General features: G+C 32.3%; 1 protein-coding gene across 1 annotated transcript; it reads right to left on the minus strand.

Moving 5' to 3' along the window:
• Positions 1 to 1,371: 1,371 nt before the first annotated feature.
• LOC126965697 (centrosomal protein 43-like) lies at positions 1,372 to 6,491 on the minus strand. The gene has a single exon (XM_050809434.1). It carries the CDS (start codon positions 6,346 to 6,348, stop codon positions 5,002 to 5,004), a length of 1,347 nt encoding a protein of 448 aa, XP_050665391.1. The 5' UTR covers positions 6,349 to 6,491; the 3' UTR covers positions 1,372 to 5,001.
• Between the last annotated feature and the right edge of the window lie 4,251 nt (positions 6,492 to 10,742).

The following is a 10,742-nucleotide window of genomic DNA, read 5'->3' on the forward strand; positions in this document are numbered from 1 at the left end:
TATTTGTCTTCTAGAATATGATGGGCGGCTGTAATGTTTTGAGCCTAAGAACCTTAAAGTTTCACAATTAATATGCGCTGTATGTCACTAATTGAGCATTTCGTATTTAGTATAAATACCAAACATTAGCGTTGGCCGCCAAGGACTCCGCCCGGTTTCGAAGAAGATCGGCGAATTATGTTGTGGCAGATAACTAAAGCATTAGGGATTAGAAAGGAACTAATCGGCGAATTTCGCATAATGAAGTAGCCCACAGCGATTATTATGAATTTTCTAATGTAAAGAAAAAACTCCAAGGGCGAATATTTTCGAATGACGAAGAGCTGAAGGCGGCAGTTGACGAGCATTAACAAGGCAAAGACGGCGAATGTTTATTGACTGGGCTAAAAACACGTTAGGGAAAATGTAAGAAATGTATTGAAGTAGAGAGAACTACTAAAAAGAAAAAAAAACAGTGCCGTCTAGGGACGCCCGAAAGAAGTTCGGAAGAAAATTTAATCTAATCTTATAGCCCCTATATTGCTTTATGTGTCTGATTTTGATAGTATTTTGTAGTCTTAGGGCGACGGGTGCAGTGGGGTCATATACCATAATATACCTTATGTCGATTATGTATTTTATTACGACACTGTTACGGGTAGGGTATGACATTTTTTTTGATTTATTGGATCATCTTCTCATACTCATTTAATGCCATAAAGAATAAATAAAAATAATCTTACCCTATTAATTCCGGTAATAGAAAAGTTTAACTAATAAATTCCGTCACGGCAACAAAATATAATTTTCATGAGTAAGTACCAATTTTTACTTTACTTACCAACTGAGCTAACCGTTCGAGTGACGTATCGTCATAAAATCTTGTATGCTTTGTTAAACTCTCAGGTTGTGGCTTCATCTACAGGATCTACTTTACTTACTTACTGCTCAACCCCAATTATTAAGTATGTCAGTATTATTATTTGCATATTAGCAAATTGACTTAAGATGTAGCTCTTGCAAATCTAAAAAAATTGTTATGTTTTTAATGTGATAATCCTCATTTCTAGGATTAATACACAAATAAAATTTTAATCCATAATTAAATGACATTCTATACCGAAAACTGATTACGTTTTGGTTTTGGGGAGCGCGCGGCAGCTGCCACTCTAAACACTTATAAATATCGTGTAACGGTCCTAACTCTGACGTTTTCGTGTAACGCTAGAACATCTGATGGTAAGCTCGAGTAGACAGCCCGCACGGCGAGCGGCCCGAGCGTCCATATAAAAATCGCTTCAAAAATATTCATTTCACCTCAAAATATTTCAGCCGCCCCTGTGTAGTTTGAAAACCACTGTATTAAATAGGATTAAACAATAAAAAACAGTATCAAAGCAATTTATTTATTTAAAAGTCAATTTACATATGAATTGCTAAATTAACATAAATGTCTCGAATGAAATAATTTGGACGGACCAGTTATATGTAGGTATGTTTCTAGGACTAGATTTATAGTGACTGAAATTTAAAGGAACCACTGTTTAAAATTGTTTGTAATAAGGCACAACCTTGCACACGAAAAAAAACCTTCATTCCTAAAGTACAGTATGGTTAAAATTAAAATATTCCTTAAATTAAGTACTTACTTAATCGATTTGTATAGAGTGGAATTTATACACTAGAGCTACTAAAACTATACTTTTCCGTAGCATATTAACGTATTAATTGTATAAATTAAAAGTTTATAGCTTGTACCAGTCTCTCATAGTGTCTCCAATATAAAAAAAATACGCACACACACACACACACAAACGCCTTGTTTCCGTCGGTAGGCAGAGACAATAGAATGCCACTTGCTTCCATGCAAACACTACTACAACATACTACATTAATTCCTCTTTTCATACATGCTCGCCAGTTCCGGGTGCTTCGGTACTTTCCTTATCTCAAAACATCCTCAATTTAGTTGAGGAATGTTCTACGAGGTCTCCCGCGGCCGAATTGCCCACACACACATGCCTAATATATTTATTGATAAGTCATTCTTCCTTCGCTCATTCGCTCCAAGTGTACAAACCATTTCAGCATTCCTTTCTCAGTCCTTGTCACAACACCTTCTTTCAGACCACAGCACTGATACATTCCAAATGTGGTATACATTTGGAATTCTATCAATCAGTCTCACTCCACACATACTACACAGTGATCACACACTACACAGTGATCACATACTACACAATGATCACACAACAGTGTTAATTCTGCTTCTTCTGCCATATCCGACTCACATCCATGCCGCATATACATTCTCACTTCCGTACATTACAAAAAATACCATACAATCTTATAAATATCCTGCATGAAAATATCAATATCATTAAAAGTAAAACTGTTTTTACTAAGCTTTAGAACATTTTTATAAGGCATTAGAAAACAATAAATAAAATATATATTTATAACTACTGCACAAATATAAGGTACTAAATAGTATAATTATCTCTCATCTATACTAATAATATAAATAGGAAAGATTTGAGTTTTTGTGTGGTTGTTACAACTTAACTCAAAAACTACTAGACAGATTGTAAAAATTATTTTACCATTAGAATGCTACATTTTCACCAAGTAGCTTAAGTTATACTATATTTTAAAAAATATTAGAGATCCTTATCAAATCGGAACATTGTATTCCAATGTCTATCAGAATGTTGCCTATAAAAGTTATATTTTGCTTGTGCTGGGGAAACTATTGAAAACATATAAATTAGTATTCTATAACTATATTAAAGACCTATTAATGAATAGTATTGAATATGATTACAGAGAAAAAAGTCAAGTGATGGTATATGCCAAGTATAATAGTTGGCAACAATGATTCTTTTTTTTTCATTACAATGGTGATTAAATAGTCATAATACTGATGCCATGATATTGATACTTATCCACTTAAATGGTTTCATGATTAAGGTTAGTTTATTTATGCATAAATTCCACTTTAAATGATTCGGAGCTGGCTTTTCATTTAGAAGTAATGACAGGTATAAAAATTCTCTAAGTAAGAAAAATGTCAAGGCTTGAACAAACTGTTCATGACGAGTTTAATAACAAAATACTAATTTGTTTAAAAAAATTTGAAACTTGTATATTTTGTTTATTTTAAAACTATTTTTGCGGCTTCCACACGGACAACGTCACTGGCAGTAGCTATATTAGGAACAAATTCACTAATAGTTCTGCAAGTATCAAAGGCTAAGGTGCAATGGAGGATGATACACCTAGGATCAAAGTAAAATGTAGATTAACTATTAAAGTGGCCAGGACCCACATGGGGTTGTTGCTCCAAAGGAATTAAGAAGTGAAGGGTTAGCTGCGAATGGCCTAAAATTCATTGTAAAACTATAGTTGGCTAATTTGTTTAAATATTTTGATCCACTTCAAAGAACCATAAAAAAACACACACTATTTCTCACACTTAAACATGACTTTATTTTTTATTTGATTCCAAATTCCAATGATAGAATTCAGGAAATCAATAGGAATAGCATGGTCTGGGACTCCTCTCACTATACGGGTACTTTACATCAATGATCTACATAATCTAAAGCGGGGGATACACATGCCAGTAAATCAGAAAAGTTGCTGGCATGAAAGTTACTGGCATTTACGAGTGTTATGGTTATTTAACATTCCAATTAGTACGAACATTCAGATATGATAATATTAATACAATAATTTGTAACCTGTTAATATTATATTGTTTAAGTTATTACATTTAGTATTTGTGATAGGGCACTTCTCATGTGGACTTAATTTTTAGACACATCTATATGTATGTTATATAAAGTGAACTGACTACTACAGATGTTAGACTAAATGGTAATACACACAACTTGTGGCTAAATCACAACATATGTGTTTTAGTGTGCAAGCCCTCCATGCTATTGTGCCAACATAGTGTCAATAAGAAAGCAAAGGAATGAAGGCAAAGGGTCCTATGTAACATCATTCAATATTCAAAGTCTTTTTTCTGTAACTCAACATCTACTGTGTGCATATCTTGTGTGTAAACCAAAAAAATATTAAGCCTAATTAATTAGAGTTGATAAGCTTAAATACAACCATTGAATTTCTTTGCAGGCCTACTGTAGGTTTTCTTACAATGCTTTCCTTCATCATAAGAGAAATAAATATATACATACAAACTGCACTGGCAACAGAATAAGAGGCAACTGCACTATGCATTGGACATATTGATAAAAGCTAATATTTTTACAGATGTAGGTTCACTTGGACATAAGTAAATGTTAACACATTCACTGCCAGCAAAATAAATAAAAATAATTGCTGGGAACTTACTTAAGGCGAATTTTGATTATATTTTTTGGTACATATTATGAATTTTTGAAAATATGGATAAATGTATACTCGTTTTCATAAGTTAAGTTAAGACTAGATTGCCAGAGTTGCCACACAAAGCAACATTGACTCGCCTCAAATGCCTGTAATTTACTGACTACTACAAAATGAATAGGATACTTGCTCAGATCTGAGTGGAAGTCATTGCTACTATAGAGTAGGGTAAGGTAACAGGGCTATCCCTGTTCTACAGAGATCTGAGAAGTGAGCAGTGAATGTGTTAAACTATTCGCTATTTAGCACATAGTATTTTAATTTTGTTATTATTCACAAAATTATACATATATAGTTTCATTCATGTTACATTTTAATTTATATATAATTTGATAGCTCTGACACACAAGAAATGTATCATAAGGATTTTTGATTGTGATTTGTGCCTACCCTATGTAAATTTGTATTTTTTTTAGTTAAGAAATAAATAAATAAGAAACATAGTGTTTTAAAACTAGCACTATTGATTCCACAAAGCTATATTACAGCTCTGAAGGGATAACAGTGAATGTACTAACTACTTCCATAATTATGTTTTCATGATTCAGCTACAAAGCACATACCTTGAAGGATTTCACATGATGTACAATGAATAAATATAATCTAATTTCAATCAGTAAGATTTAGACTTAAATTAGAGAGAGATGGTATAGGAGAGACTGAAAAATCACCTGAATCATCACTAATCTTCAGATCTGCACTTCTCGCACTGTCCGTTTTATCATTATTGAGTTTGATTGACTCTGTTCTATCTTGCTGTTCATCAGAAGATTGTACAATATCAGCAACATCTGATATAGAAGCTGAGCTAACTGATCTAGGAGAGTTAATTGAATCCACTTTATGATCATTTGAATTACTTCTAGTATCTTCTTTCTGTGGTTCTTTTGCTTCTTTACTCCCAGAAGTGATTGCAGATAATGTTGGTGATGTAAATTCAAATGTGTAATCTGTTGCATTGTCAGAATGATTTGTTTTTTCAATGTGGCTCTTGGAACTTTGGTTATTAAGTGCATCTTTTGTTGCCTCACAAGAAGTACTGCTCAACACTTTTACTATATCACTTTTGGATTCACTGTGTATTGATATTTTCTGTTTTTCCATATTATTAGATAAGTCATCACTGTTTGGTAGCCCATTTGTATTCAAAAGCTTTTCATCTAATCTGTTAAACGGCTTTAACTCTACATATGATGTAGATTCACTACTGCTATTTAGAGGCACACTGGTGTCATGCTTTTTCATGAAATAATTATTTGAATAATCCATCAATGATTTAATATTTTTCCTTGCTGTAGTAGTTGGTTTAATAAATGTCTTATTTATATCTTTATCACTCAACACTGTATCTTTATTAGGAACATACTCGGAGCTGTATTTGTTTCTGTCAGAATCAGTGGATGTGTCAGTATCTGAATTATCTAATGGTAATCTTAAGTCTATTTTATTCTTTTCATCAGAGGATATGTCAGATTGAGAGTGACTTGTAGAGGAACTTGTTTCATTATGGACAGAATAAGAAGATTTATTTCCACTCTCACTTAAGCGATTGTGATATTTGTAACTATTTAATGTGTTTGAAATATTTTTAATGAGTGTAACAAGGACTGGTTCTTTCTCAACACTCGTATCATTTAATTTCAGAGTTTCGAGGATAAGACGTTGACTCTTACAAGTATATTCTTTTCCTTGCCTTGTTTCAGATTTGTAAACAAACAAGGTATTTTTGAGGTTACAAAATTCCAAGAACTCATGTATTATAGATAACGCAAGTACTCCTTCTGGAACTTTAAGCACGTCATCTAAGCACTCATTTTGTTTGATATTTTCACAGTCGTCTTCAAATGCCAAGAAAATATTAGCTCTTAACAACGCACGTATTTTAGCAAGTGAACCATTCTTTTCCAATGCTTCAATGACAAGGTCTCTCAACTCTATATCTTCTGTTTGAGCCATTATAGAATATTGTTGCTTCTAGACAATAAACAATGGTATAAGTTTATGCCTAAAATTATCTTAGTAATAATATATTTCATGAAACATTCATTTACAAATAAGTAGAATCATCAAATCAAAACAATTGAATTTTTGAGTACAAACTACAAACATTTTCGTTATACCAAATGTCAAATTGTCAAATGTGAAATATCATTTGTCATTTTTTTACTCTTTTTTTTTATTCGTTCTACAAATAACAGGCTAAGATCAGAGACCATGCTGCCTAGTCATCAGTTTTATTTTCTTTCTTTTTCTTTGACACGGACTATATGCGCATTTACCCATTAAAACGGGGAAACAAGTTACAAGAGCAAACAGAAACTTTAGAAAATCAATCTTGTAATATCAGATTAACACAAAATAAATTAAATTTATTTTAATTAACTTTATTATGTTTCTTCCTTAATGAGAGGCCAAGTCTTCATTCAATCATAAAATATTACGGTTATGTTAGTTACATTGATAGGTAATATTACATATTTTTGATACGTAATGTTTGAATTTAACAATGATCAAACTTTGTTTCTGTTGATTAAAATATTTGCATATTAATTTAACTATCTTATTATAGCACATCGCATGCCTAGGTGCGTATGTACAATGACGTCATTCAGTCATCAACAAATCAACAAATGAAGACGGTTGGATGAAAATTGATATAATATATTAATTATACCTAGACTCAGAATAAACTAGGACTTAGAATATAAGAGGACATTTAACTGGCCTTTTGTTAACTTTTAGAATTTTATTTAAAATAATTGTACGCTGTTGGTCTTCCTATATGAATTAAATAAATAAATAAAATACTAATGACATAATGCCAGGTTTAGCTGACTGTTTATGACTTGTTAATCTAAGTTAGTTACAGTATCAATCGATTCGCTTTCCTTTTCAATCATTCTGCATCTCCCTTAGACATGTTTCTATACGATAGTATTTGTAATTCTATGGATGAAATGCTTTCGCTGTCTTATGTCGACTTCCCTCTGACCAATGGAGTCGAAATATTTCCAATTATTTGAATTTGCCAGAAACATATAGCAATGTCAAAATTTTCATTATTCGCAATGTATACAAGACATCAAATATATTGGTTTATGCATAATTATTGTTAAGCATAAAAGTTTCTTGATAGACAGATAAGATAGTATCACTTTCTTCAAGTAGTAATCGTGAAATCTTATCAAATCTTAAATCTTATCGTAATTATCAAAATACTGTTTTATGTGGGTTTTTCAAATCACATTATCTACCTATAAACTCTTTACTCTTCTAAGCACAAACTGCATAATCCAATTATTTCAAGTTCTACAGTTACCCAGTTAATCTTTTTTGGGTCAAATCATCTCAAAGAAATATTATTAGAAATTTAGAATTTGTTCTAGAAGTACCTAGGAACTATTAAATCTAGTTTAAAAAAATGACCCTTTAAAATGTAAATAATAATAATAAGTAAAAGACCCAACCGTTTTTGAGCATTAGGTTTTCACGTAGTTGTGTCAAATTTTAATACCCCAATTAAAGTAATTAAAGCTTTTCCACTGACGGTGAATTATTAACTGCTCAATGTTATACAATAGTAGTGGTTTTAGCAATTCAATTTTATTGTGGTTATTTAAATTTAAAAATATTCTTATTTGGTGTTTACTCAAAAATATAATATATTCTATTACATTTACCATTCCTTTAACTACAGAAAGATACAACAGGTAGGTTCTTTACCTGTTTTTAACAATAGGAATGTTTAAACGAATGATTTCTAAACGCTAAATTTAAATTTCATTATAGAATCAACAAATAAAAAAATTGTATTTAGTTTAACTAAATACCTAAAATTTGCTAATATTTACGTTAAGAATATTGATCTGCCTTTCGACCAATGCATTAAAAATCTAGACAAACGGAGCCCTTTCGCAACCAACGTGCCAATTCCATTTAAGTATAGAAAAGTGTCTTGGTTAATGGTGGAAATTTTGGGGTTCAACGATCTGACACGCGAAAACCAAAGTGATTTAAAAATAATAAGACAGTAAATATAATAATTTTCAATTCATATCATACAATAAAATACCCAAAATATATAAATAAATCTGTGCTGTACAATACACATTTATAACACGTGTGACATAGTATGACTCGTTAATGTAGGGCATGCGTGGAGGCAGAAGAAAAGCATTAGTAGGAACGTTGTTCTTCAGGAGTACAGAAGTGTGCCCGAATACTAGCCCCCTTATTCATAATAGTCTGCTAACTTAAAGCATGGCTAATTCTCACTCTGTCTTCTTCTATTGACCTAAGTCAGAATGAGAATAAACACTCCTTAGCGGCTGTTTTAAGTTAGCGAACCATTATGAATAAGGGGGTAGATGTACATTGAAATGGGCTTATCGAGGGGTTAAGTGCGTAAATATCCTAGCTAATCTTACTAATATCAGATAATATACCTATTAATTAATAATTAATTGTGAATTGTCTGTCGGTTAATTATCCTGAGGCAACCAATAATGTGATTAGACATTAATTTATTAAAGCCATCTCTGAGAGTGATCTCTCAGTGCTGGTAATGGTCCACGTAAGTAGGTAACTAAATTTTGGATTTTCAATTCATAGTTTGATTTGCAACAATGGGAATATCCTAGTTATTTATGGGATAGTGTTTTTTGATTCTCAAATCCCATTTTTTCAGAAAAATCACCTAATAATGTAGAAAAATTGACAAATGAAAACCTTTTCTAAACACATTTTACCCAAATTGTTAGAGCAATATGAAATCCGTATATTATTTATATCCGTATAATAAAAGGGGAAAATCCCGTGACAACGTTAGCGTCACAAATCATTCGGTTAAATTGCAAACTTTCTTCACTTCTCCTCTTCCTTGGTAAATAATGTACGGTTAGTGAGCTTTGAATGAACTTCACAGGAAATCTGAGATGAGACATTATATTCTGTTATCAAGATCTAAGAATTTATAATTAATAAATTCTGTTTAACGGAGTCGAACGTTTCGCAGTAAAGATAAACTTCAAAGTTATGTAATGACTCTAACATTGTTCCAAATGCAGAAAATATGGCACTTTTATCCCCTCTTAATTACTAAAAGTCACGTTAATTTGAAACTTACTAGCTGCAGTTGATTCGTGGACTATCTATCTATTCATATAAATAAAAGTGAATGTTGCTAAGCGCAAAACTCGAGCCGTTCTTGTTATTTTTGAGCATTTTTTTTTAATAAAAGCTAAACAACTTTCTTCGTACAAAGAAAGGCTTATATATTTTAATATACATAGCTTGAGCTACAGAAGAGATTTGTTGGATTTGATGTTTCTATATAAATGTCTTAACAACATCTATGATAATCCAGATTTAGTATCCAAGATTAAATTTAATGTTTCCTAGGCTTTTTCGAAAATCTGTTCTCGGCAATAACTCACCACAATTTCCAGGATGTCTAAAATACTAAACGATAGTTGCAAACATTTGGACCCTTTTGAGGACTCACTCAAAACATTCCGTAGTAAAATTTAATTAAGTGATAAATTAAATAATTTGTTACTACTTGTGACCTAGAACTATTTCATTGTGATTAGTTTTTTCGGTAATGAGATAATTAACTTACTCAAAGGAGCATCAACGATACCTGCTCCGACTTAGAACCATAATCACTTAACACATGGATGCGTGCTTTCATATCAATCATATGATGCAAATCAGCGGCTATGCAATCGATAGCACTTATTATGCTTTTTTATGACACTAAGGGATGAGACGAGCAGGACGTTGAGCTGATTGATATTGATACGCCCTGCCCATTAAAGTGGAGTGCCACTTAGGATTGTTTATAATCTAAAAAATTCTGAGCGGCACTACAATTGCGCTCCTCATCTTGAGACATAAGATGTTAAGTCTCATTTGCCCAGTAATTACAATAGCTACGGCGCCCTTCCGACCGAAACACAATTGCATACACATTATTGCTTCACGGGATAAATAGGCGCCGTTGTGGTACCCATAATCTAGCCGCCTTCCTGTGCAACGGAGCCTCCCACTGGTATATGATTGTGTGAGGCAGAAATGTCTCAGTGAAATTACTGGGCAAATGAGACTTAACATCTTATGTCTCAAGGTGACGTTCGCAATTGTAGTGCCTCTCAGAATTTTTGGGTTTTTCAAGAACCCTGAGCGACACGACATTGTAATGGGTAAGGCGTATCAATTACCATAAGCTGAACGTCCTGCGCGTCTCGTCCCTTATTTTCATAAGAAAAAACAAACCTTTTAATTATACGACAAGGGTAAGGTACCATTTTGTTATTTTTTTAAAGAGGTATCCCTCACTTCTGGGATTT

This window comes from Leptidea sinapis, chromosome 8 (assembly GCF_905404315.1).
Source record: "Leptidea sinapis chromosome 8, ilLepSina1.1, whole genome shotgun sequence".
In the NCBI taxonomy this organism is placed as follows: Eukaryota; Metazoa; Arthropoda; class Insecta; order Lepidoptera; family Pieridae; genus Leptidea; species Leptidea sinapis.